A 27,938-nucleotide genomic window follows, 5' to 3' on the forward strand; every position below is an offset into this window, starting at 1 on the left:
CCATAACTAGCTAGCGAGTCGGAACGTACGATATTACGGTCGTCGACGCCATTGTGTGTTCATGTTCAGACACGTCATCGATACTAATTCAATAAACAATGCAAAATGTCTGGCATTGTTGGGGCTGGCTGGCATCCACCAGTTTCGCAACTTTGCACACTTTCCCAAACAGTTTGTGTGTCTGTTTTCTTGGCAAACAAACCAGAAAAAGATTGGAAATTACGTGAAAATGCAAACATCACAACAAATCAGCATATTCGATGAGCAGCCACAGACTCCCCTTGCAGTAGGGCAAGGCGTGGGCGGACGTAAACAACTTGAAGCTTGGATAGGATAACATTCGATTTTCGATTTGAATTTATCATTTTTGTGCTGTGTCGCTGCCATGTATTCGTTTGTATTCATTCATTCGTTTGCATAAAGCGCGTCGAGTCCCTGTTTTGCATGTGACAAATGCAAATCCCGAAAAAGTATGCTACAGTTTATGTCAAAGCTTATTATGCCGCTCACCGACTCGAAAGAAGAGTCATCTTCACACAAACACTGACTCGTAACCGTACTAAGAAACACATACATACATCTGCTGTGTTCTGTTTTTTGCCTACACTTGAAGTGGGTATTAGGGTATGGTCTAGATGTTTTGAATGCAGGAAAGGTGTGGTTCTTGATCAGGAGCAGTATTGAAGTTTTTAAGCTAGATCAACTGTGTAAATACCCCGTTTTTGGCTGCCAGCATAAGTCTTAACCGGCTAGATCTACATAAACTTGAGTCTTGGTGAGAGCCTCCATAATTTTCCATTAGATATAAATTTACACTGCCCAGCCTATTCTCTGGAAGTTGGGCTACTATTACGAATACCTGCCGTGGAATCTATCGGCTAAGAAACTGAGAAGTCACAGAAGATTAGAAGGATCCAGGGTATTCAAAACTTCGAGCCACTTAGCTATCTGTTCCCTCTCGTTATTGCTTTGGTGTTTGGATTGTTAATGGAAGACAAACGTTATCGGTTTTAGGCACATACAGCAACAGCCGGAAGGCAGAAGGGGGAGAGCAACAAACTAAATACAAATAAATGTATTTGCCCAAACGTTTTGTTATCCACAAATTCAATTTGCATATTATGTATCATTTAGAATTCAATTTTTGCTGCCCCCTTTTTGTCGCCTTTTAAAAAATGAATTGAATTTTCCTTCTGTCATACGAGGAGCACGAGTAGCAGTAGCAGTTGCCTGGAGCCATATGCAAGCTATGGAAAACTCCTCCTAGCTGGCATAGTTAATTTTCCCCCATTAGTCGAGCAAAATAGCCAAAAAATGTTAGCCAAATATTTGCATCGGGCACTGACATTGTTGGCTCACCCAAAGTCAACAGCAAAATGCCGGAGCTCGAAGGAGCTTCAAGAATTTCCTTGAGACAAATTGCTCAAAATTTGATGCAAAGCCAAACAGCGTGAGGCAATGGAGGAGGACTGTCAGCAGTCCGTGACCGTTCGTTGGTTCTCCCTTCAGCCCGGGACATGGCCGGGACATGCCTCATCCCAGGACAAAGAGAAATATGATGCATTGCTGGCCAGTCTTTCAGCTAGGGATTTCGTTCTCATGCTTTCATTTGCACAACTCCGCAATGCTTTGTAGCCGTAACTGCACCAACTCTTTGCGCAATACTAGCTCTAATTTCACCAGTTTATTTGCTGTAATTATTGCTCTAGGCTTTCATTCGACAGAACGTACAGTGTCTAAGGCTATTTCAGTAATTAGCACTACACCCGCAGCCCACACAAAAAGGAAATCGTACCTTACCCGCATGGCTGACAGGAGATAACTGCTGATCAGGCATTGTTGCTCATTTCGACACGTGATTAGAGCATTTTCCGTTGCTCAATTAAATTAACCTGATATGTGGTTACATAGCAATTGTTTCGGCCTAATTAATGAGGATAATTCTCAAACGAATTGAGAATGAAGCTGAACAGGATTTGGTGTTGTTATACAGCGTTCTAAATCAATGAATTTCGTTTCTCTGTTAGATATTTTCGCTTTAATTGCACCTATAAACGTTTTCAAAACATAATCAACCATTATTGCGAAATCGCCAACAGATTTCTGTACCATTTTCATGCCACTTTAAAAACTTAAATGCTAGGCGAAATCTGTTTTCCTTTCGGACGCTATCCGTTTGTATACTCCTGGCACAGACTGCCTCGACATCAAAGCCATGGCGGCTTATTCTTCATTCCCATTTTTTTTTTTTTTTTTTTTTTGGCGTGCGTGAAGAACGGCAAACACACGTGTTGGCATAGAGAGGGAGTGGAATGGACAGATGGGCCTAGGGCTAAGTCTCCGGTTTGTTTGTTCACGGTGCACGCAAATATTTTCTTGATTTTTCGCTTGGGCTTCCGTCGGTTTTTTTTTCTACTTGGCAGGCCTGGTTCCCGTCTATTTTTCAACTCGTTGGGGTCGAAAGTCATCATCATTAGCCGTTTGCCTTCTACGCATATACATATATGCTTCTTATGCTTGCAATTAGCCAGCCTGCTTAACCAACTTTCTTGGCCCATAAGAACTCCTCAGAAAAAAATGTTTTCTCAACTACAGAAACACGGACCACAAACACTTAAATTTGTACTGCAAGCGACGTCGCACATTTCCGTAATTTTTTAATTAAAACATAATCTATTTATTGGGCGCCTGGAAGACAAGTTGTAGGAACAATTTAATTTAATTAAGCGCATCTGAGAGTACGAGTTCTTGGCACGGTCGCGACCGGTCGTATGCGGGTTCGGCCAACCTTGAAATGGCTTTGTGTTCCCGGTTTTTGGCCAAGTTTAATTGCAAAATGCAATCAAATTAGCCGGCTGCCGTGTTTTATGATGTTATTACAAATGTTTTCGCCCATTTTCACTAAACCAGATGAAAGAGCACTAACATCATTCACCCTTAATGTTGCCGCGGATTAAGAGGTCTGGGAGGATACCCAGTCTCACCTTATTTTATAAACTTTTACAATTTGCATTTGCCAAAACGTTTCAAGCTCGCTTTAAGCTGCCAACACTATTCCGCACGCTAGGCTTATGTGTATTATCCACCCTCCAGCGACAGTGCAGATATCATGTGTTCTGTGTTAGCCCATATCCTCTGGGCTAATATAAAACTAAAATAATAAATGACAAGAACGTGACTCGACATTTTCGGTGTCTGTCAGATTTTTTTTGCGGTTTGAGTAAAAAATCTTTTCTTTGATAGCTAAGTGGTGGCTGAGTTTTAAAGTTGGGGATTTGTTGACTGAGTGACTGTTCCTCGCAGTACAGTTGTAGAGGTATTGTGCAATGCAAAGCTAGTTTTAAAGCCACTGTTATGTTTAGTTGAGACACAGACACTTTTGAGGCGTTTTAGATGCCCTGCTTCATGATGTATGTAAAAGACGTGTAAAATTACGTTGTTACACGCAATAAATGTAGATATATGAAGAACATACAAATGTATATTTTTTTAGTTATTTCATTATTTTATCATAAATGTCTGTCCGTTATGGGGAATATCACTATATATATAGTAGGAAGTGGTATAGATATAACTTTTTATCAGTAATGAAATATAAAGATTACATTTTTTAATGCACATTTATTTATTATATTTACATTGTATTCATATTTCACATATCTATTTATTATTATAATTAGTAAACTTATCGCAAAGTCTTTTGAAAGATTAATTCAATTGTAAGTTCTTTAAAAAGAATAAAATAATGTTTGCGAGATCTAAAGGTTCTCAAAATAAATCATTGATATTAAAAAATAAAAAAAAATTAAAAGGTTTCCAAAAATTTATCTAATTATGAGATAAATTTCAAGGGGCTTGAATGATCGACAGAGCCGAACAAAGGCTTGACTTTTCTTAAATGTTATTTGGTATTTATAAAACTAACTAAATGGACGACAATTGCTAACAATGAAATGTGATTTTCTATATCGCTTCTTACCTTCAACCGTGTTAGTTCTCCCCCCTTGGCTTTTCCTCATACTGCGAGCCCCAGCTGACATTTTGAAAACTTTGGTCAACTTACAATTTGCTGCAAGTTGGCAAAATTTCACGAAAAAAAAACCCTAAAGTTTTTCTATTCTGTTTTCTCTATCGGCTATACGGAAGTAGTTTTTTCCTGTTCCTCTGGACCTTGGCATCGATTGATTTCTGGGCAAATGATTTGCAGCACAAAAACTACGAGCCGTACGCTGTACGAATGCCCCAACGCAGCGGACTGAATGGACATGAGTGTTTGTTGGGTGGGGGAGGCAGTGTGTCCATAGTCGTGTCTGTAACCTTATCCATGTCTCTAAGCACCCATCATCCGGACCAAGAGCTTTAGGAGGTTTCGCTGGCGCCGTACAGCAGATTGTCCAGTTTTAATTTGTTGATGTGGTCGCCGCGGGCCCCATGTCCTGGCCGTCCCCAAAACGTTTCGAAGGTGTCGAAATGCTGATTGCACAGGTCCCGGTCCAGTTGCTTCGAGACGGAAACGGAGCGGCGGTTCTGCGATATTTGGACATTCAAGTCGTGGAGATAGCGCATATCGGCGGCCGTTTGAATCCTGCATCGAATCGCATGTGGAAGATGATGTTCATGGGTTGGTGGGCAGCAATTTTGGTTGGTTGGTTGTTTGGTGTTGGTTATTAAGTGATTTCATTTCGTTTTTACGTTTGGTTTGGTTTGGTTTTCAGGGTTTTTTGGAATTGTAAACGATTTTCGGTTCGGTTCGATTCGTTTCGTTTTGCACGGGGATACATAGAAGATTGGTATTATGATTTGGTTTTTGTTGATTTAGTTTTGTTTTTGGTATTTGGTTTTTGGTGAGATTGGGTTTGCTCTTTTGGTTGCTATACTTTCACTTGGATTACAATGGATATTTTCTTTTTGCTGAATAAGCCGAGAAGAAGTGGGGGTAGAGAAACCATTAACAATGCAAAATGATAGACTTAAAAGACGGGGGGTCGGGTAAGTGGCAAGCGGATTGTTTTGCTATCTTTTCTTTTCAATATGGCGCAGAGCAAGCAAATGAGAAACGGAAATGGAAGTGTGGGGGGTATGCTAAGGGAAAATGGAGGCTGGACGAATGCCTAACGAATGTGCAATGTGAGCCGCTTGAGGCAGCAGCCCGTGGCCGTGGCTGTGGGGCAATCGCAGCTGCAACATTGCAGCTTGCAGCTCAGATTCTTGGGCAGCCGCTTCATGTGGCCGATGTTCTTGATGATGCTGTTGATGCACTTGATCTGGGTCGGTTGACTGTTCTTGGGCTTGTGCTTGGATGCGTACCTATCATGCGAGGGCGTCCTCTTGGTCACATCCGTGCTGGACAGGCTTATCGGCCGGTGCATGCCCCGTCTGCGCGCCAGAAGCGGCACCAGCTCCACGCCCCCGCCCTCGCCGTTGCAATCGTTGCCCCCATTGGTGGCGCTGACATTGGGTGTGGCTGTGCTGGTGTCCCCGCGGGCCATGCGTGGACACAGCCTGATGGGCTTGCAGTCCTCCGGTTTCAGGTGGTGCACCATCTTGGGTGGGGCAGGTGGCAGCGCCCTCGTACACGGCGGCGGCGGCGGCTTCAGCGGGCTGTTCATGGCGGGGCAGGTGCAGGTGCAGTGCTCGCAGCATCGCTGCGGCTTCGGCGGTTTGTTGGGTCTCGATTTGCGGAATGTGTTTTTCTCCGCCGGAGTCACAGGATTGTCCTGATCAAGTTCCTTGAGCATTTCCTTGTTTGTCCAGCCCTGTAAGAAAGAGGATTATTACCCAAAAGGTGAGATCGGGATGGTGGATTCCTTACCAACGATTTCATGAATGTATTTCCCACTTCCTTGGGACTGCGCCAGGGCTTGCCCCCAGGCCCTGGCTTGCCCCACGGCTCCTTGCAGGGCTAAAACAAGAGGAAAGAATAGGGAATTAGTAAGGCCACGCCCCTGGATGCGTAATAAATGCCGCTCACCGGCTTTTCCAGCTTCGCCTGCAGGCGCTTCTTCTGCGAGGCAAGCTTCTCCTGGAGCGGACACCGCTGGTCGCTCTCGCTGACGACGATCTTCTCGAGCAGCGGCTTACCCTTGCAGGGCGGCGAGGGCTTGTACCGCAGCTCGATATCCACGTGTCCTTTATTGCGAAACGACATTGAAGGATGCTCTTTCAGCTGGATGTGCAGACTCTCACCATTGGCGTTCTTGGCCAGGCCAACGCCCACTCCTGCGCCGTGCTTGTGGGGGATTTCCCTCTCACAGATTGTCACGGTGCTGCTCCGGGGTCCGCTCTCCTGTAGGTGGTGTATGGAATGGGCATGGCCCAAACGCCCCCCTGGCGGAGGCGGCGGCGGATGGTGATGATGATGATGGTGATAGGCAGCCAGCGGATTGTTCTGGCACTTTTTCTGCACCGAAAAGTAGTCGTTGTAGCGACACGGCTGCAGGGAGTTCATCCGGTGGGCAGTGGTCTGGGGGATGCACCTTTCGATTAGCGTAGTGCTTTGGGAATCAGCTGAAGAGGGACTACTTGCCACGGTTGGTGTGGAATGAAGACCAACGGCTGTGATATCCTTGCGGCGTACTTCTATATTAGGAGCTCCCCCTCCCGGTCGACCCCAAGGGCAATGCTGTAGGAAGAGGTCGTAGTACTGGAAGGAGGCAGGTGGGGATCAGATATATTAATTGCAGTCTGGAATTTCCCCTTAATCCACATTAAATATTACTAATGAAGCCAATTCTCTGGTATATGCTAATGTATTCCAGCCTGCATTTGCACCGTAAATCAGTACTTAATGTGTTACCAATTAAATAAATTCCCTAGTACGTAATGTATTCCTGTGTTCAGTCAGTCAGACACTGATTACAAAACCGAGTTATGCTCTATCGATTTGTTGGCAGCCTATTTACGGGCTCCAGACTCGACGCGACGTAACCTGCCTCCTCGCCCATCTCAGTGTGTCACTCTTCCCCGAGTGTTCCGCTGTTTGTTTACGGAAATTGGCCACCATTTCCCCGTGCCCTGGCGCCAGGCCAGGCCCGACAACTACTTTGTTTGTAGGTTGTTGTTATAGTTGCAACGCCTCGCGATTTGCATTTTCACTGATTTTTTTCACCCACATTTCGGTTCGTGGGCTTGCACAGCTGCACACTCTGAAATTGCTGAAGAATCAGACAGGAATTCAGTCACGCAAGGCAAGGTACGAGTACGAAGCCAAGCTGCTTCTGGTTAGGCATTCGTCTGGCGAAATGATTTGATTACTAAAGTCAAAATTGTCAAAGGGTTTGTTGAACCAAATCCACGAAAAACTGATGTATTACATGTTGCTTGGGGCAGGTCTTTGAACTCCGTTCAAGTCGCTAGAATCGCGTGGGTGTAAGCTCGAGAAGTTTTGTGTGGTTGTCGTAGGTTCTTTCTGGAAGTTCTTGGGCAAACTTGTATTCAAGTTTTCTTGAATTCCTGAATTTTCTGGAAAAACCTTAGCGTTATCTTTCTTTGAGTTCTTAGCATTGGAATACCATCCACTAAAGACCACAAAGTAATATGTTTGTAGTTCTTAGGATGTCAGCATATAAAGCATTCCGAACTCTAACTAAAGATAAACTTTAAGCTTTGATCACTCTCTCTCTATTCCCTGAAATCTCTAACATCTTTCAACCGACTGAACATTACACATACGCACTGTGTGACACCGTTTTCTGTTTTTCTACTGCTAATCACCTCCTGTTTGTCCTTTTCCTTGCGGGCACACTCCTCCGCCTTTCTCCGCCGCCACATGCGTAGGCTCTCCTCCGCATTTTTACGCTCCACGAGACGCTTCTTCTCGTCACACCACATCAGGGGATGTTGGATGTGGTCGTGGCAGAAGTTGCCCCCCATGCCCATCTCATCGCTGGTCGTCATTGTGTCTGTGATGCCTCCAGTCCTTGGTTTCCTTTGAGATCGTTCCACTGGGAGCTGGAAGAACGGAAGTAGCGCTGCGTTCAGCAAATGCCGCGTTACTGAAACAGTCTCGTGCTCGACTCAAACCGTTTAACCGCCGAATTGGCTGCACTGATCCGTGCCAGGCACTGCTGGGACACGGCGGAGTACGGCTGGGCCTCCAATCCGGTTGTCTAGGCAGCGTGCCTGACTATTTATAGCCTAGGTTAAGGCGTACTTGGGCCGCACGTGAGCGTCGGGCAACTGTCCTTGAAGTTGTTCTTGTTCTTGCTGTTTGTCAAGTCGTCTAAGGGTGGGACAGGGCAGGGTCGGGATTGCCATCCCCTTTTTGCGTAACCACTGCTAATTTCGTTGGCCATTTAAATATTTTGCCTGTTAGGCACGCTTCAACCTGGCTTTCTGTTTGCTTGCTCCGGTTCTTTGGGCCTGTTTGCCTGTCTGGTAGTGTAACGAGACTTGGACGTAAAATATATTTACTTTATATTGCGCAAAAATTGTGCCACGGCTGCCTTAGCTTAACCCAATTCCCTTATGCTTTGTTCTATAAAAGCCAAAAGTTCGTAGAGTCCTCAATACTAGAAGGGGTCTACTTATCCAGGTTAAAGCTGCTGCAGCATTGCGTGCAATTTAATCCGAAACTTGTTGATACTTTAAACTGAAATGCAACTCCATATCGCATTGCTCATCCGCCCCAATGTGTCGGCTACAATTTCCCCCTTGTGGCAGCACAAACACATTTATTTGTTTGACCCAATTCCGATATCAGGCAGCACTCGTATTCCCTGCCCGTCGCAACATAAAGCACTTTGGGCCATGTCCAAAACTATTCCACTGGGTCGCCATGGCTGTTGGTTTTGTTGCCCCAGTCGGCTCTTGGGTCAATATGTTGAATAGTTACAGTGTGGCAGGCTGCCTTTGGGGCATGTGTGCTTAATGATTCTTTGATAGCATAGTATCTTTGTGTGAGAAACAATCAGGAATTTAAGCTTTAATCCAAAATGAACCAATTTAAAGAAGTTTGTACCCTTATAAATTTGTTTCCCACAAATATTTTACAAAATCGAATTTTTATTCATCTCATTAGGTATACAAATATCGTAGTTAAAGTTATCAATATCAACAACATTTCCACCGTTTCAGCATTCGCACTCTATAACCTGTGGGGGGCCAAATCGTGTCCTCAGCACCCATTTTAAATTGATTTCTACCCAAGATTTGGTTTTAGTTTGTTCTCTCCTTTTACCTCAGTATTGCAGGCTGTAAAGGAGCCCTAAACCATTTAATGATTTCTATCGAAACAAAAAAACAAAAGTTGCTGACTGACTTAATTGAGGTTTTGCTGCATAAATTAAAATAAAAACTTAAATTATATTATATAGAAGTGTTTTTTTCCTTTTTTCATGCGATTCTGTAGATATTTCTTGTCGTCCCATTTTGTTTGAATCTCTTATTAATTATTATTGCAGAAAATAAGATTTTATTAAAATTAAGACTGGGCAGCGTTGTTGTGTCATATAATCCTCTTAGGGGAGGGGAAGGGCTTTTCTTTACATGTACAACAAATTGTATATGTGCATTTCATGCGCGAATGGTTCAAAAATTCAACTTAATTCCGTTAAATTAAAAAAAGACTTTAAATAAGATATTTTTGTGCTGTCCGAAGGGGGGATCTGAAGAGTGCAGGCAATGATCATTGAACCATTTAGGCACGAAATGCCTTAAACAAATATTAAGCATAAATAGACCATTAGTTGTTTGCGTATTATTTAGGGCTGTCTTTGTTTTATAAATATCCTTCTGCACTCTGTCTTCTTTGTTGCATTGACTATATATGATTTTTTTTTCTCCCTTAGAAATAGCGTAGCCGGAAGGAAAGTACCCTCAAAAGTTGTAGCTAAATCATATTCGCGATTCCATTTGGGTTTGATTCATTTCCATTTTAGAAGAAAGATTTGTACAATTTGCTTGTTGGCTTTACACACACATAGTATTTCGTATAAATATATTCTCTCAAAAACATTGCATATAAAATTTCTTTAAAAATTCCATGAACATCTCGTTTTTATGTACAGCAAACGTTGCCGTTTATTTTGTTTTTGTTTTCGTTTTGTTTTTGTTTTGTTTGTTTGTTTTTATGCAATTATTTACAGTGTCAACAACAGATGCCTAAAAACTAAATAATAAATCTTCTTTACAATTTGACGTTATTCGTTTATGTGCCGGCAAAAACCTAATCCGAACACCGAGTGTGGCCCGCTCTTAGCCTACATATTGTAATTCCATTATAGTATATTTAAATTGTAGTTCTGATTCATTACGCTCTACTTCAAGCGGTTGATGACTAGGTCGGCCACGACCTGTAGGCCCTTCTGGTAGGGCGACTCCGTCAGCTCCTGGGCCAGCCGTATCGCCTCGTTGCAGTGCTTCTTGGCCAGGAAGCGGGTCTGCTCCAGTCCGTGCGACTTGTGCACCAGCTCAAAGGCCCGCTCCACATCTCCGGGCTCGCTGAAGCGTCGCATCACCATGGGATTCAGCTCGGGGTACTGCAAGAGGCGAGAAATGCCAAATATTTCAATTATGCAAGGTCTCAGCGTGGGTTGGGCGGGTGGTTTTTTGCTGTCTGGCTTTTACTATTTGCCAACGCACATGCATCCGCGGGCTACTGGCGTTCAAAAGCGCGCTGTTTGAAACGCATCGCACGCGTCCGCTAATCGCGGGCTGCATAGCAAATGGGTATGGCCGCAGGCGCTAATCGGTCCCATATGCAATCGACTTACAGACGCATCTCCAGCCGGCCACCACCCACCCACCACACATGATATCATCGCTGCGCTGGCATCACCCGGTCATGCCCGGGCAGGCACTTTAGATGCATGCGCACACAGAGAGACCTGCTCTGGTGTTTGCATTATTCCACACTGGATCGATCAACTGTTGTCACAGCAATAAGGAAATATCTTCAAGCATTTTGTTTCTATAAGCTATCTAGGGGTAATTACCGCTGGCCCCCGTACTCACCTTTTCGCATGCAAAGAGAACTGGAGCCGTGGCCAGGCCCAGTTTGAGGTCTGCCGCCGTTGGCTTTCCCATCTGTTCGGTGGATGAGACAAAGTCCAGCATGTCGTCGACCAGTTGAAAGGCCAGGCCAATGTTTCGTCCGTACTGGAAGGCCACTTCAGCAACATTATCATCGGCCTGGGCAATGACGGCGGTCTGCAAGAGAGCGCGGGGTTGGGTTAGGTTCAAAGTCAATTGCAATCGGCGGTGCTGTGCGGTGCAAATGGGAACAATGACAACGGCATGCGTGCACACTAATCACTAAATTATCCGCAGAGACAGAGACAGAGACAAACACAGAGGCTGCACTGCATGCCGCTGCTGCACGGTTGCATGCCGATAACGATTACTCACCGCCTTCAGTGCGTTGGCAATCAGCGATGCGGTCTTCCTGTATGTCTTGGTCAGATAGTGGGCGAAACGCTCGTTCTCCGTTTCCCTTGAGCCCAGCTGCATGAACTCGCCTTGAACCAAATCGGTTAATATCTGCAAATAAATGGTGTTTTAAGTATTCCGCACAATGGCTCGTAAATATGTCACAAAAGATATGGTTATCGCTTCACGTTCGATTGTTCTGTAATCCCCCTGAAGATTCCCACAATAAAATGCAAAATTTGTGGCTATTTTCGGTGTTCCGTGAGGCATGCTGTAGGGGCGCAGCCATTTTGTATGGTACGTAACTTCCGCTTGAACGGAGCCTCAAATGCAAAGAGCAAATACTATTGTGCCAAATATTTCTGGCAAACACAATTTCATTCAGCTCTCAGATACTACCTACCTGTCCACTATTTCTATGCCCAATTTTGTTTGCACACAAATCGATGGCTGGTTGGCACGCCCTTCCATTTCGCTTTCGATAGGCAATTTCATTCATTCGGACCCCAAAAACTAGCAGACACTTGTCAAAATCTTTGGCAAACACTCGGCCTACAGTGCGTGTGCGTGTGCGTGCGTGTGCGTATGCGTCTGTGTGGGCGCTTCTGATCTGTGGCTGTGTGTTTCCAAGGAGCTCAAGGCGAGGCAGCCATAGCTGGCCAATAGTTTCTGGCCAAAATCTGCCTGCTACCTGACTTTCAATGTTAATTAACACAAACAGCGCACAAGCCAGAGCGACAAGTGCGTGAGCTTCAACAACGCGGCCAACAAAATGCATTTCGAGCCATATACGCGTCAAATTAACACAGAGCCGCCTTCTTAGCCACCAAATAAAGTCAAAATGCTGCCAAAACCCGGTCGATGCCTTGGGTTTGCCACATTTTTTCACTCAACCGCAAAACGCGAGCGCAGTTTACGGAGTCTTTCGCCTCAAGGCAGCCGTAAAGAAAAGCTGTTTGCCCCGAAGCAACTCTTCGTGTGGCACGTACTTGGGAATTTTCTTTTTCGACAAAGGAAATATTGGCTAAAAGAAAATTCACTTAAAATAAGAAACGAATGGTCCGCTAGATTGGGGGCTTATATTAAACTATTATCCACAGAAACGCTTAAAATGTAACATATGTGGCCAGATTTCTATGCGAATTGGTCATGAAATTAGCAAAGTAGATACGAATCATTATGCGTGCCTTTAAATGGTCGCATTTTCTTTGAAGTACATTTTTATCTGACATTGTCTGGCCATTCCGAGGGCGTAACAATCAAACTTAACGGACTGGTTTAACCCAATACCCAGTAAAAGTCATAAATCCACTCGATTAAGAGTCACTGAAATTCTAATCATTATTCTTCTTTGTTTTTTAATGCAATCAACGTCTTAGAAGCCGTTGAAATTATTCAGACACGCGCACGGAATGTTTAATAAGAAAATCTGACAAAAATACATGGGTTTATGCCTTCGATTGTCGTAGCAGATGAAAGAAGAACTTGCCAAAAATCGTTTGTCAATAGAAAGAAATATAGAAAAAGGTGGAAGAATATCCAACACATAACATTTGGATAGTATATTTGATAGTTAACGAAGAGATTGGATTGGTTTTTATTGCCATATGCTTAAAATATGGTTAGCAATTGGCGAGAGGTGGAATTTTTAGGGGAACTATGAAAATTAGAAGCATAGCAATTAAGCTGCAATTTAAATATGAACTGGAATAAACCTGTATACATATTTATAGAACACGTTCCTGCAAGAAAAGATAAATAGTCTGGAGCCGTCTCTAAGACTAAAGAAAGTTTGGTTGTTGATCCCTTGGTGGGATCCACACTGAATGTTTGGTATGCTAATGAGATCTGAGATGTGATACGATAGAGACACGGGTATGATAATTCCTAGATTGGCATATGCATGAGCACCTCGAGCACTCACAAAGCGGCCGCCTTGGGCCACACCTCTTGGTTCCAGCCTAAGATGTTACGCATGTTTTTTGGCGAATTGAGAAAACCAGGGGGAGAGAAAAGATGGAGATGGATATGGAGATCCGAGACAATGTGTAGCCCGAAAACGTAGGCAAGTTTATAGTGTTTGCTCGGGCTATTAACTTGGCTCGGTCGATTGTGTAAATATGCGATAGATATACTCGCAGAGATACTCGCAGATACATACGAGCATGTGGAGACACCTCAGCATCCGTGCGAAGCAGATCTAGTTTCACTCTCACACACGCGGCCACGGCCGAAAGTGAAATTGGCAGGTGTGACTAATTCGAAATTTATAGAAACTACGTGAGGGCCGGCGAGAGACACGTTGCACAATGCCCGTAGCTCAGCATTTGTGCGAAATTTTATATCAGCAAGGACGAGCAAGAACTTGCATTGAACAAAGCGAAACATGGAAAAGTGAATGCCATGCCGTTGCAAAGTTGCACGAACTCCGGCGAAGGGCAAACCTTGGATGAATGCCGATTCCCAGGGACGCAGGAAGTGGCAGGCCGAATGATTTGTGCTGCCCCATGTGTGCCCCTCAGGGACCGACTGGTTTCTGTTTAATGTTGTAACCGAACAGCCGCTAAAGCAACTTTCATAATTTTGTATTGTTTTTTTTTTTTTGGTATAAAACGCGTGTACCAAAAGACAAAAGTACTCTCCTGTTTGCCCAGAAATTGTGTGAAATTTGGCACCCCATTCGATTACGTACTCCCAGAAACGCACACAACCCACAGATCTGTAGATCTAACCAAAATTCATTCGAATCCGGGATTTTTTTTTTCTTTTCGGTCAGTTCTTGATGGCATCTTTGCCCACACCAAACGACTTGGACAAATAGTAGATCGGCACTACTCGTACGGGGGGTATTTGTGTGTTTGCTTCGGCAATTAACTAGAAGCAAAAAATGTGCGAGGTACCTCATATATTTTGCTTATTTTTGTGGTTGTGGGTGCAAAAATCTTTAGGGTTGAGTACTTAAAGTCCAAAGAGCACAATGAACTTGGATCGATGATGAAATATTGGAAGGGGAGGTGAGAGTACGGCTTATACTTCCGGGAAGAATATACAGCTACATGAGGAAGCTCTGATTCTTAGCTTTGGAAGTCCATGTCTTACCTAGAGCCTGGAATATTTGAGAAATCTTAAATATCATGGGGTTGGAGTGCCGGTGCTTTTAAAAGGGTTTCCTGATAATGCATTTTTTAAAGAACTTAAAAACTTAAAGAAGGCTTAACTCTTCTTCTTTGATATACGACTACCATTCGAGCAATCTGCTTCATTAATCACCACCTTCTCTGACTAAAGATTCTCCGCCTTTGATGATTAACAAGTTAATGTTTATCGTTTCATTAAGGTTTAGGCTCTGGCCTTCGGGAATACTAGATTTCATCTGTAAGACTCATCTTTTTTTAGGGAAAATACCTTTCTCCCGACCAAAAAGGAAATACCTTTGGGTATTCGTCATTGGATTGTCTTCGTAATGCAACATTTTTCTTACCTGACTCAAGACGATCGTCACATCGTCGCTGCGGAGACGGGCTATCATAATTGAGGCAATCGATAAGATATAATCACCAGCCATTGTGACCTGAAGAAGAAAGACGAGAGACGAGAGAAAAATACATACATACATATAACAAAAGTTCAGGCAACATGGACAAAGGAAAACCGTTAACTGTGGCAAGAGCTAAAACAGCTAACAGTAAAGGCAGCACAATATCATCAAAAGACGCTATCCACTCCACTGACATGTGACTAAGATGTGAGGCTGAGAGATACAATCAAAGACAAGAAATTAAAGCTGCTTGACGGTTTGTTGAATGATGCCTCCTGCTCTTCGAAAGTGTGGAATTAATTTATGCATTTCAATTTGTGAAAGACACATGTCGAAAGGGTAAATGCAGGCTGGAATGTGGCCTATGGCGGGGTATGAGGGCTATGATTAAATTTAATGAAGAGGCATCTGATTTTGAGGCCTTACAAAGTGATGCAAGACGGCAAAGATGTTGACAAAGTCAATAAACACTTCAAATCGAAATACGCAACAAATTGATGTCAAAGTCAGAGTTGGGAGCTAGCTGCATGATGATTGCCTTTGCGGTTGGCTGCTGTTTGCTGCTTGCTGCTTGCTGATCGCTGCTTGGTTTTATTTGATTTTGGCAAACATATAGCCCGACATGCGGGGTGTGCAATCGAAGATCTTTACCTTTTTATGATTCCACAGAGCGTTAACGCTGGGCTTGCCGCGTCGGAAGTCCGACTGATCGATGACATCGTCGTGCACCAGGCTGGCCGAGTGTACCATCTCCGAGAAGAGAGCGACCTGTCGTTGTTTGTGTACTAATTGGCTGTCAAGGCGATAGGGGGCACAATAGTATTTTGTAAAGAGCACACATTACCATTCAATATGGCTCCGATACGAGTGTATCCCATCCACATGTGTACATACGACTACATACGACTATGTCTATGGCGGGGCTTTAATTTGGCCCAAAAAATGCGCACATTTCGCAAAGCCATGCTAATTATGTACACTGTGCTACATGGAACACCCAAATCGAAGCACAAACAACACTTACTGTGACTCGTTGTTCAAATGATAGTTTATCGCCTTGGCCATCAGCATGGTGACCATGGGCCGCAGGGCCTTACCCTGGCCATCGAAGTAGTAGCTGGCGATGGTGTCCAGCTCCGGCTGGGATGTTCCCGATTGCAGCAACTGCCAAATATAGCATCAAATATTATTCTTTGTTCTTGGGTCTGTGTTTGTTTGTATTTCGGAAAGAAAAATCCCCTTTGGAATGTTTGGCGGAAAAAACCAACTAATCAATGACGTATTTAACAGATGAGTGAAATATCTGATCCCGTTTCGTCTACATTGATGAATTAGTTGTTATTTATTGATGATATTCATACGTTTGTTTATTTATCTTTAAGATTGTCAACCCAAAATAGGCAAATATATGTCATGCGGTAATGGGAATATTTTCAAGGAAAATCTACAAGAAACAACAACTAATTTATTCCTAAGCATTGGAGATTTGAATAGGTTGGTTGTTACATGTTTTTGTTTACTAAATCTGAACTTGAGCTCTGTTTTCATAAGTTTATTGCTTTAATATTCATAGTATTCTTTGTATTTTCAGGATTTTACATATTAGGCAATATTAAAAAGGTAAATAGTGGTATATTTTCAATATTAATATCAATATTCAATAAAAAAATTGTATATTTCTTTGTTTCTTTCTCAAAACGACTACTGTTTACACGTACATCAGACGTACATCCCAAAAGAAAGACCATCCAGGGTCAAAAAAACTCTAAACTATAATTTTTAACCCTTTACATTTGGTATTTAGCATCGAAATTTGTTTACTATCATCAAATAATATAAATATTTCGGTCAGAAAATATACTAATAAAAAAAAAATGAATAAAAAAAACAATTTTCTAATCAATTTTCCACTAGATATTAAGTATGGCAAAAATACACTCTTTTTAAGCTGATTCGTTTTGAAAATACATACATTAAGATAACTAAGGTTTTTTTTTAGTGAAAAAATGATTCCCATGTATAGGTCCATTCATCACGGAGACCCCACTTACATCTCTGACATCATCATAGAAGTACTTGAGTTCGTCGTCCAGTATGATGTACGGATCGATCTGGATCTCTCGGACAGGACCGGCGGGCTGTTGGGTGTGCACCGAGCTATGCTGCCTCAGATTCGTCTTCGAGCACTGCGAGTACTTCAGATTTTGGCTGCAGCTGTGGGCGTTTTGCTGTGAAACATAGATACGGAGAGAGAACAGGGATTTTAGAATGGTTGGCTGCATTAGTTTTTGGATAAATGCTGTAATTAATAACAAAGTGTGAATAATTGAAGGAGCAAACAAGTCAGTTAACAACTTTCAATTGCGGCTAACAAGTTTCGCCTTGCCCGACGACCGAAATTAATAACTGGAAAATTGCGGCAGCCAAAAAGCCCGACAGCGGTAGGCAGCAGCCAACAGCAGCCAAAAGCAGCAGTAAATGGCCAACTAATTGAAGTTTATTGTTGACGCCCTCGCACAGCGACTCTTGACCTTGTCGCCAAAGTCGCTATTGTTAAAGCCAAGTCCTTTTGTTTGGGGGGCCGCAAAATCAAAGCCAAAACGAAAGCCGCACGCGCTGCTAAACTGCCTGGCAACATGTTGCCACGAAATGCCCCGAAATGCCACGAAATGTGTCTCTTGATTTGGTTTTTTTTCTTTCCGGAGCAATTTATATGCAATGATGCAATTGCCGTTTGGCTTCTTGTGCATTCAAGCAGTCGCTCTGTCCGTCTGTCGCTCTGTCTATCAGTCTCTCTGTCTATCTGTCAGTCTGTCAATAAGAGTCGCACTCAAATGCAGGCATGATAACATGTAAATTTTATGTTGCCAACTTGTCAGCACAGAGGCGGAACGGAAGGCAAACGTTTCTTACATCTAATATTTGTCTATGGCGCGGGCCCTGGGCGTGAACGGATTACGCGTACTGGTGGTGTGTTGACCCACTTGACGGTGGGTCCTGCATCACAGCAGTCAATGACCATCATCATCCACGAGTGGCCGTAACCATTCAGCGCCCTTGGCTACATCATCATCTTTGATTGGTCTCCGGATCTACCGCACACGTGTGGTCGATGGACCCAAAAACGGGTTCGACGATGATGGTTTCTTTTCATTGATGATCGTTTTTGGGGGTCTCCGCTGAGACATCGTAAAATACCCAACCAAATTGTTGACCATCCCCCAGCCCATTCAAAAGAGCTTGTAAATGACCCAGTTTCATATTAAATATATGTCATAAACATCGGTTGAGGCTTAGCTTTTAGCCGTGTAGAAAGCGAGAGAGGCCCCCCCCCCTACTGAAATGTATTACAAAATCGGAGGGCATCACAATTACAACAGCAGCAGTGGCAGTGGCAGTGGCAGCAGTAGCTCCCCTCCAAAAGAAATCCAATTAAATGCGAGTCGTGGAAACTTTCATTTTCAATATGTGCGCCAAATTAAAATTAGTGGCCAATGGCCAACAGAGTTCCGCCAGTCTCGCACTTGTTAATATTTGCAAAAACAAAGAGAAAAAAACCGAAAAAATTACACTACCATTTCTTTGGCGAACGTGCAGAAATGCATATAATTGTGGCCCGCATACGTTGAATGATTTTTAAATGGTTTTTATAGTCGGTCTTCTGCCTCGGCGTCCTACCACAAAACAGCAGGTGCCACACGAAGCCGAACGGATTTTAAGTGTCTCTAAACCTATGGGCTCTTCAGTCGTGAGTTCAACCTTTATGAATCAATTTAGTATTTTAGTTTGCCTTCAATTCTGGAGCAGATCTTCATCAAAAACTTATAAGCTCTTGGATTTTTCTGGTAAATTGTTGCGTGCGAAATACACAAACATTAACCATGTAGGAAGTGCTATATGATTCGTTGCAGTTGGCTGGTTTTGGTTTGGGGTTAGTTATATGAACGAAGGAAATATCTAGAAGAGTGCAGGCAGTGCAGAGAAGGAGGACTGCAGGAAGTATCTCACTTTCTGTAAGAAATGCACAAAGGGATTCCTCTGAAATATTTTGTGAAAGCCTGAAGGCATCCTCTAGGATTCCTCGTTACAATAAACTTTTGCTATTGCAATTTTGAAGTTTGAAATCCTCCTCTGGCAGGGGTCTCAAAATATCACCGAGTGCCAGTTTAGCCGTGTATCTAATAGCAGATTTATGTGTGAATAAAAAGATACAGTCAAACGGCAGTTTTAAAAAGTTAATCCCCCCAAAAGAGCCCCAAAAGAGTTCACTCTTTTTGGCCAATAAAGATTGACTACAATCGATTGATAAGGTTAAACCGCAAAAGCCGCAACACCGCAAAAGAGTCAGCAGTCAGCAGGCAGCAGGCAGGCCGCTGCCGATCAGCAGGCCAGCAACTTTCACATTGATTTCAGCAACAACAACAACAACAAAAAAAGAGAAATAATAATAATAACAATCTTTTGGCAACAAAGAAATAATTTACGTTTATTTGCTGCTGATTTCTGCTGTGCCTCTGCCAATTTTCATTTAAATACTCGACTGTTTTTGGAGCCGTTAATTTAATTGGCGAAAAAATGGGCGCAGCGATCAAAGAAAATTGCAGCAGCATTCAAAGAAGAGTGTGCGGCTTAAAAGCCATGCAAATAGAGAAGACAAGTGCCAAAAAAAAAAAAAGAAAAAAAGAAAACAAAAATGTTTTGAATTGTGCGCCTCAAGGCGCTCCCACGATATAATCCGCCATCCATCCCCCCCTCCCAAATGGGATGGATGGGATGATGGCCTCATCTCAAGCTGCAATTGAAAATGAAGATGAAATGTTGAAAGTATTTAACGATCTACTCAAGTGTCAGGGCAAATCCAAAGAGCGCGCGCGCTGATTGATGTCACAGATTGATCGACAAAAAAAAAACGGCCAAATTGCAACATTTTGCAACAATTTCCATTATTGATGGCTTTACGACTTACTTATTGTTATTTCATATTATTGTTATAATTTTGCTCTTGTTTGCTGCATAGTTTTTTGTTGTTGTCTGGTTTTTAGGGCAATTTGTATTCCGCATATGGTATTCCATTTTTGTTTTGCTTCAGACAATTGCCTTTGCATGTTGCTATTTTAATGGAGGTCTCACACAACACCTGAGACGTAGACCTCCTACACTGGGGTTTAAGCTATTTATAAGCATTAATTTTTAGAATTATTCCAATTATACTGATCATCGGGCATGGCCAGAAAGAACATTTAATTTCAATCAATGTTCCGCCTCCTGCCTTTCTTCAGAAATGTATATTTAATGCTGCCTTGATCGGCTATGACAGACAGGGCCCATGGCGTAGCGGAAGCAGCGTATTGGCCAAAACCAAAAGCCAGTCAAGAAAGTGAGTGAACCTCTCTTTTTTCTGCCGAGGGCCGAAGTCGAAGACGAAGTCGAAGTCGACGCTTTGGACTTACTTTCCCTTTTTGTCATCGTCGTTGTCGTTGTCGCTGCTGCTGTCGCTGTTGCTGCTGTTGCTGTTGCTATTGATGTCGCTGCTGTGGTTGTATCTTTTATTTGTATTTGTGGCTGACATAACGATACGTTGGCTGGATGAGTAAATGGCTGGGGGATATGGTAGCGAGGGGTACAGGGGCGTGCAGGGGGGGGGGGGCAATCGCTCGCCATGGCCGATTTTATGCGGTATGTAATTTCTCTGTTCGATTTTCGAACTCTTCTGCCGTTGCTGTGCCGAGGGCACCGCCTTCTCCCTTCATTAGCGGCACCGTCCGTTGCTGGCAAAGTGGTTAACATGCGTGTTAACAGACACCTTGCCACCATGCCACCGCTCACGCAGCTCAAGTGAGTGTGGATGCCAAGTGCTGGGGAGTGTTTGCCCCCAAACACTGGGTAATCCATGATGTATACGAGTATTCACTAGGAATTCTTCTGAGGCACCAGTACCCCGCACCAACCCAGAGATGTGCGTATCTTCGAGTGCCTAACGTATTGACAGATCAATGTCTCAATGCGTCACGGTTTCATTGCGTTCAAAATTGAGCTCGTCAGAAACTATGACAATTGCAATTATTGGAGGTACGGACTGCACCCTCAATGTAATCGATTGGGCAACTAAATGCTGCGAACTTAAAGAAGTATATAGATAAAAAGACGCTGAAGAAATGGCAAAGGGAAGTATGAGGAGAATCCCCAGTATCAATACATAAAAGTGGGTCTTCAATCATTCATCATTCCCAAGAAAAACAAGAAAGGATACGAAACTATTAGAATGTTATATTTAGAAGAGTGATCTACTCACAATTTTGTCACAATTCCACGAAAGTAGAAATTACCCAAAGAAAGATCTCTATTCTATCAAATCAATTCCCATTCTATCCTTTCCCTAGCATTCTTAAAACGAACACCTTCGCGGGATACCACTTTATTCAATTAAATTAATTAAATTAACTGTTTTTTTAGCTCTTGCTCCAGTCAAATCAGCCTTCAAAGTTCCCCACATTCATCTATTTATCTCCTATTAATAATCTTCGACCGGATCTCAACTAGTTTTCCCAAAAAACTACTTTAGCTTGCAGTTAAGCTGTATTTTTCCGCCTTCATATATCAATGCACAAATCAGCTTAAATTCCACTTTGAATGTTACGCAACGCAATGCGATTTACAATTGAAATTAGTGCGTGCGACCGGCTAATGCAGCGGCTACATGTGGGCGATTTAAAACGCTCACGCGTCTCTCAACGTCTAAGACCTGCAGGTGTTTTGAGCCGACTCATTGGCGTGCGTTTTAAAAAGCTTCAACTTCCGAGCCAATGCTTTTTAAAACGCTTCAACTTCAAAGAGCATGCGTTTTAAAACGCCTCAATCCTAAGCGAATGCGTTTTAAAACGCTTGGACTTCCAAGATAATGCGTTTTTAAACGCGTGGACTCCCAAGAGAATGCGTTTTAAAACGCTTGAACTTCTAAGCTCAGGCAAAAAAGGCCGAAAATGGTGCGAGAATTATTTTATAGACCAAAATATCCATAAATTAAATACTGGCAGTTCATTGGATACGGTAATTATGGCAATCTGTCAAAGGCAAAAGAAAAGAAAAAAACATCACCCAAACAAAAATGTTTTTCCAGACAAATTGGAAACCTGTTCGTTGGGGGAAAACCAGAAAAATTCAAGTTTATCCTGCAATGGCAACAGCAACAAAGTGTAAATCAGGCGGGTCTCCAAAATGAATGTACTCCAAAAAAATTACATAAAATGTGCAGACAGGAAAAAATCACAAAATCGCAAGAGGAAAAACTGATGGAAAAGCACGACGCGTGCCGCAAATTAAAGGCGTGCACTATCCTAATTTTGAATAGAGTATCTTTGGATTGTTGGAGTGGGGTTGGGGGAATGTGGCAATGGGGGACACAGCAATCAACTGAATTCCAATGTTAATTAAGGTGCAACCTTTTGTCCACAAAATTAAACCGAAACTAATGGCAATTTGCACTCAGAAACCGAACACACAAAGCAGCCAATCAGTGTGGGAAATTCATTTCCCTAAGATACACAAATTTATGCTAATTATCAATAATTATTGATTAAAATTATACAGAGATATCCGAATGGTGAGCGACATTGATGAAATGTGGGGCTGACTGACATCCAGTAGAAAATCCATCTGCAGACCTGCGGATCTGTGGATCTGTGGGTTTGGTCCGGCGTTATGCAATGCTCTTGCTCCATGCTTTTGTTTCTTCCGTGGCCTAGACGGTGGCGGCGGCGCTTCTTTTTGGCTTTCAAATCGAAATTCGAAATATTTTTGTTGTTAAGGAAAACAACGCCGAAATCATTAACAGTTAACAGACTTGGCCGAGAGACGCCGCCAATCACACACCGAGAGAGTGAGGCAGAAGGCAGAGACCACAGAAACCAGTTTAGGACAACACCAAAACGCATGCGTCTCTCATGGAATTGGGTCAGCAAGTACCGGGGCCCAAGCCGAACCGAACCAAACCAAACCGAACCGACAAAATACCAAAGCCAAGAGGCAAAAGAGCCAACAGTTCCAGCAGCAGCACCAAACGATCAAAAGACAAGCCATTGCAGGTGTAGGGACAGGTTGAATGAAAGTCAACCCAAGCCAAAAGCCTAAAGCCAAAGCCAAAACCAAAGCCAAAAGCCGCTTAGGCATGCCCAAAAACCAATTTCGTTTTCGATTCCCTTCAACCACAGCTGAAAATCCAATTAAACCATAATCGTAATCGTAATCGTACACCCAATGCATTTAATGCACAATTATACCATTTTCCATTCATTTTGCAAATGCATATGAAATTTATTCAGAACTTTTCATTAGAAAATCGGGGTTCCGTTTCTTTTTCGTTGTTGGTTTTTTTTGGTCAGGGTTTCGGTTTTGGTTTTGGTTTTGGGGCCGCAAGTGAAAGTGTTTTGTTGTTTGCAGAAATGAAGACAAAGATTTACGATACGGCAGATGTATCTTTTAGCATATTCGGCTACTTTTATACGTGAGAGCTTCTGCCACATATTTCTGCTCAAATTAACGGCTTTCGCACAAGTGAAACATTACAAATGATAAATTGTGAATGAATGAGGGGAATAGTCTCTGTGGGACTTATAAGCCACAAATGTAGTTGGTTCTGTAGGCTCTTAAATGATCAAACATTTCGGAGATGTTTAACAAAATATTGTATGGCTTAAGACTAAAGTCCCCTTTGGCTCTAATACAAATCGTCAAGTCAAACGTTTTCGTGCCCACAACAAGAAATTTCTAAAAAACAAAAATATTTCAATGAAAACAGGTCGCGCTTTTGGTTTCACTTTCACAAGACCAAACCCTCAAAAGCATTCAAATTAAATAAAAATAAAAACCACGAGAGAAGAATCGACGGAAATCAATCAAATCAAAGCGGGATTCCATCTAGAGGGAAGTATCTGGCATCTAATTGAAAAGTCGCTACCTTGAGAGAGTATCAACCCATCAAATTCACACGCTGGCGTTAAGTCGGAGTCCGACTGCGAGTCCGAGTCCGAGTCGGAGTCCAAATCCACAGGTTGACTACATCTCACGCATTCGCAATGAAAGTGAAAAGTTGATACCGAAGGCGGAAGAAGGGGCATAGCGTTTTGGAAACTAATTCGAGTCAAAAGATATACCAGTCAACGATAACGAATACTAAAACCTGGCCAATAAGTTGCTTGCCAAATTCGTGTGGGGCATAGATAAAGACGCAAGACAATAGCCAGACAGAGGCAGAGAGTGAGGAGTGTGGAGTGGAGTGCGGCAGAGAGGAGAGCTCTCTTTGCTTTTGGCCAAATGAAATGAAGAAGAAAGTCAAAGAAACGGTTAAAAGTGAATTTCTTCTATGGCTGTTAGCTGTTTCTGTTGCTGTTGGCCGTTGCTTCTGCCATTGCAGACTATTATTAGTTGGCGTTTTTTGTTTTTTCGTTTTTTTTTTTTTGGCCAAAAGCGTCTCTTGGCCAAGCGTCTCTGTTGGCTCTGCTGCTGCTGCTGCGCTGCGACGTGCGCTTTCTATTTGCGTTTTGTTTATTGTTTACCTATGATAGATGAACGTATCAGTTTCCCGCTGTATCTGTGTGTATCTGTGTCTCTCTCTTTGCGCCTGTGTGTGTGTGGGGCTGTGTGTTGGGCATAAAACCAATTTGGCGTTGAATGAATTTTTATTTGAAACACAAAAACCAACGTCAGCTGCATACAAAATTATTATTTACTTTTTCCTCAATTTTTGTCTATCTTTTATATTCGAAAGCACCCCAGACAGCACCCTAATGAAACGCACACGTCTTTTATTTAATATACAATAATAAACAATATTATAATTAATTCTTGGCTTTATTCCGGGGCGATCTAGAGACCCGCTAACCCCCGGAGCAGGGCCGTACTCTGCTGCCGAGTGTCAAAAAAAAAAGATCAACCATTAAAAGAGGGGTTTAATGAGCACTTAACCCTTTAACACATTATCACATTTTGAAAACTATCCTGCACACGGCAAATATTTATGCCAGGGCCTTGAAATGTGGCCACAGATATTCCGCACATGGATAACCATTGCATTATGGCCAATGCCTACAGAAGGCCTACAATACTGCACAGAAAATTAGTTATTGCATTCGCAATGCTAAAGCAATTTAATCAAAGCCTTGTCAGGGAAGGGGGGGGGGGGGGGCTCCTTCGCTTGAGGAGGGGAGGAGACATACATACATAAATGGCGTGCCATAAAACTATATAAACTCTAAAGAAAAACACTAAAAACCAGTGGAAAACTGATGCACTAATTGTGGTTCGAGCCATAGTCAAGGCGGGCATGTAAGCAATTAATCTCAAGGTGAATGGATTAACTACCATTAACAATTCGAACATTCAATAACAATGGTCTGTAATGCCTCTAGTTACACATATAATGGCAGAGAAGAGGCTATACAATACGATGTTCCCAGCATAAAACATTCATATGGGAAAAACAAAAAAGGAAACAATAATGAAATGATAGCTTTAGGAATTTTCTATAGTAATTCCGATTAGAGTAATCCTGAGTCTCCCTCCCCATTCGAAATCGATTGCTGCTAAGATAACACAAATTTCACAGAGTACTTTTCTGTTGTTGTTTCTAACTTTCCCCCTGTTACGGAGTGATGCAATTTCTAATAAAACAAATTAAATATTGAGCGTTCCTATCAGCAATCGTTCTCCCAATTGATAAGCAAACACAAATCCAAATGTTAAACACGAAAAATGGGGGAACAGCAGTGTGGTTCCACTTCAGATTTCTGCGCAGGTCAGAGTTTCCGTACAGTTTCAGAAGCATTGCGTCTAATCAGCTGTTTCCCCCCCATAAAATAAGGCGCGAAAAATCAACAAGCGGTGCCCATAAATATTGATAAATGGTAGCAATAAACAGAGATATTTCTATGTAACTAACGAAAATGACATAACAAGAAAATGTGCAAGGAAGAAAAACATGAGACAAGAGACAGAAACAGAGACTTGTCAACGGTATAAAAAAAAATTAATGACAAACGGGCAGTCAGACTAGAAAGAGACATAATTAGGGGTAAAGAAAGAGGAGACAAGCAGCAGAGAGAGAGATACTCGTAGATAGACGGAGTAGGAGACTTCACCTTGCAAAAATGCAAGGAAAAAACACAGAAACAGGCGTTTCGTTAAAAAGGCAAAAACAAGAAGAAAATATGGCTTGAATGGGCGAAGATATTGATACTCTAGCATCTGAGATGGACCCTATTGAAATATCCGTTGAAATATCTCTAAAGGGGTTGCGCTTCGAACCGAAGGACCTTTATCACTGAATCTGTTAACAGCAGAGAATGCTCCATAAATATAATCGAACGCACGCATATCTTCTTCGTTCATAGACGCCACGTAATACCCCTTGTAAGGGTATCAAAAGTGTAAGCAAAATAATAAATAAATGCGGCAGCTTCCGCCAACAACAACAGCGAGACAGTGGGCGCGCTACTGCCACAAGTTGTTGTTGGAATTTGTTGGGGCTGTCTTCGGCCTTTGGTTTTTTTCACGCTACTTGCACAAAAGCAATGGCCAACAATTTCACTTTCATTTTCTTTTTGGCTTTTGCAGCGCGAAATGAAAAGCGGACAAAGACAAGGCATGCCACAAGCTGCAGCACCAGCAGTGGCAACAGGCAGCAGGCAGCAGGCAAAAGCCAAAGTCACGCAGACGCATTAGCGGCAAACTCGTGGCGCATGCGCAAAAAGGCATCGCCTCCACGGCATCGACTTGAGAGCGCGCGCGCGCTGCCAATGCACTTTTGGCCAACGCCTGCTTAACGGGTTGTGGCCTGGCTTGGCCACAGACCCCGCGATCCGATCCGATCCGATCCGATGTCCGGATCCGATTCGAGCCAAACATTGAACTCACCAGCAAATCGAGATAATCCTTGCCCAGGTTGAAGCTTAATCCATGAAAGCGACGCACCAATTGGTATTGTTGTGTGTTTGCGATGGGCAGCAGCTGGGATCCCGAGCCCGAACCCGAACTGGAGACCGCCGCGGCATATCCTGACTGCCGTCCAAAGAGTTGGCACAGGAATTTGTGCGTTTGCTGGCGACGCGAACCGCACACGACGCGACCGGAAGTGCTCATGCAGGCCATTTTGTTGTACTGAATTTTTTGGTTTTTTCTTTTATATATTTCGTTTGTTTGGTTAAAGAGGAAGTGCAGGTGCAAGAAACGATCGAGACACACACACAAAAACACACAGAAATTAGGAGGATGTGCAGCTCATTGATTATTTGAGGGCATTCTTCCTTTGGTTTTTATTCTGGTTCTGGTTCTGGTTTATTTTATTTTTATTTTTTTGGGTTCTCGCAGGATATTTGCGATGATCGATTCACACTCACGCCCGAAACAAGCGGTCGGTCGACTGTCAGTTACACTTCTTCAAACGCTAGATCTACGGCGGAACGAGGCAAAGGTTTTTATATGAGGCGGCAGCGAAGCGCGTTTGGCTTGCGTCTGGCTCCAGCAGCTCCAGCAAAGTGGAGCTTTAGTGGCTTTGGAGCCACCCGAGAGCTGGCTTGAGCGCCTGCGCGCCAACTGTGGTGAAAGAGTCGTTCGTCTTCGTGGTGGAATTCGGGCTTTCGGGCTTAGTCCGATCGCAAGCCAGCCAAGGCACGATCTGCATTCGGCTTGAACTTGAGCGTTCAGCGTTTAGGCGGATGCAAACACACGACAGTTGCACATCCGCCGCGCAGTTTTAGAGCAACTGTATGGACGCAATCGTGGGAACTTTGCGGCTCTCCTGACCTGACCCGTGCCAAGGGTTTATTCGCTGGGGGATGATAAGGGCCGCCTAGTACGCGGCCATTATTTCACACTAAGACTGGGCGTAATCATCATTGTCCACACGTAGGTTGAAAGCAGATGTCACATGCAGTACGAGTGTCGCGGTCTGTTATAGTTTTATTTAATTTAACCTTTTCACTACTCTATTTTGACGTAACAGTGGCCAGCTGTTGGCCAGGGATGCAGCAACGTGCGAAAT

General features: G+C 43.1%; 3 protein-coding genes across 4 annotated transcripts; all 3 read right to left on the reverse strand.

Moving 5' to 3' along the window:
* Positions 1–3,757: 3,757 nt before the first annotated feature.
* LOC117183202 (uncharacterized) lies at positions 3,758–4,747 on the reverse strand. The gene has a single exon (XM_033376809.1). The coding sequence runs from the start codon at positions 4,564–4,566 to the stop codon at positions 4,360–4,362; it is 207 nt and encodes a 68-aa protein (XP_033232700.1). The 5' UTR covers positions 4,567–4,747; the 3' UTR covers positions 3,758–4,359.
* On the reverse strand, positions 4,745–8,010 carry LOC4800710 (uncharacterized). 2 transcript variants are annotated; one of them, XM_015183071.2, is made up of 5 exons: positions 7,714–8,010; positions 5,972–6,643; positions 5,813–5,902; positions 5,308–5,756; positions 4,745–4,911 (listed from the first exon to the last, which is right to left on the reverse strand). In XM_015183071.2, the coding sequence occupies exons 1-5, from the start codon at positions 7,894–7,896 to the stop codon at positions 4,872–4,874; spliced, it is 1,434 nt and encodes a 477-aa protein (XP_015038557.2). In that variant the 5' UTR covers positions 7,897–8,010; the 3' UTR covers positions 4,745–4,871. The 2 variants fall into 2 exon arrangements, with proteins under 2 accessions (XP_015038557.2, XP_033232699.1); XM_033376808.1 differs by having other exon boundaries at positions 4,745–5,756.
* A 975-nt stretch (positions 8,011–8,985) lies between these two features.
* Positions 8,986–27,928, reverse strand: qless (decaprenyl diphosphate synthase subunit 1 qless). The gene is made up of 8 exons (XM_001357899.5): positions 26,813–27,928; positions 16,957–17,133; positions 15,930–16,069; positions 15,557–15,698; positions 14,849–14,938; positions 11,347–11,478; positions 10,954–11,148; positions 8,986–10,478 (listed from the first exon to the last, which is right to left on the reverse strand). Exons 1-8 carry the CDS (start codon positions 27,044–27,046, stop codon positions 10,257–10,259), a joined length of 1,332 nt encoding a protein of 443 aa, XP_001357936.3. The 5' UTR covers positions 27,047–27,928; the 3' UTR covers positions 8,986–10,256.
* Positions 27,929–27,938: the final 10 nt, after the last annotated feature.

The sequence above is a fragment of the Drosophila pseudoobscura genome, chromosome 2 (assembly GCF_009870125.1).
Source record: "Drosophila pseudoobscura strain MV-25-SWS-2005 chromosome 2, UCI_Dpse_MV25, whole genome shotgun sequence".
NCBI lineage: Eukaryota > Metazoa > Arthropoda > Insecta > Diptera > Drosophilidae > Drosophila > Drosophila pseudoobscura.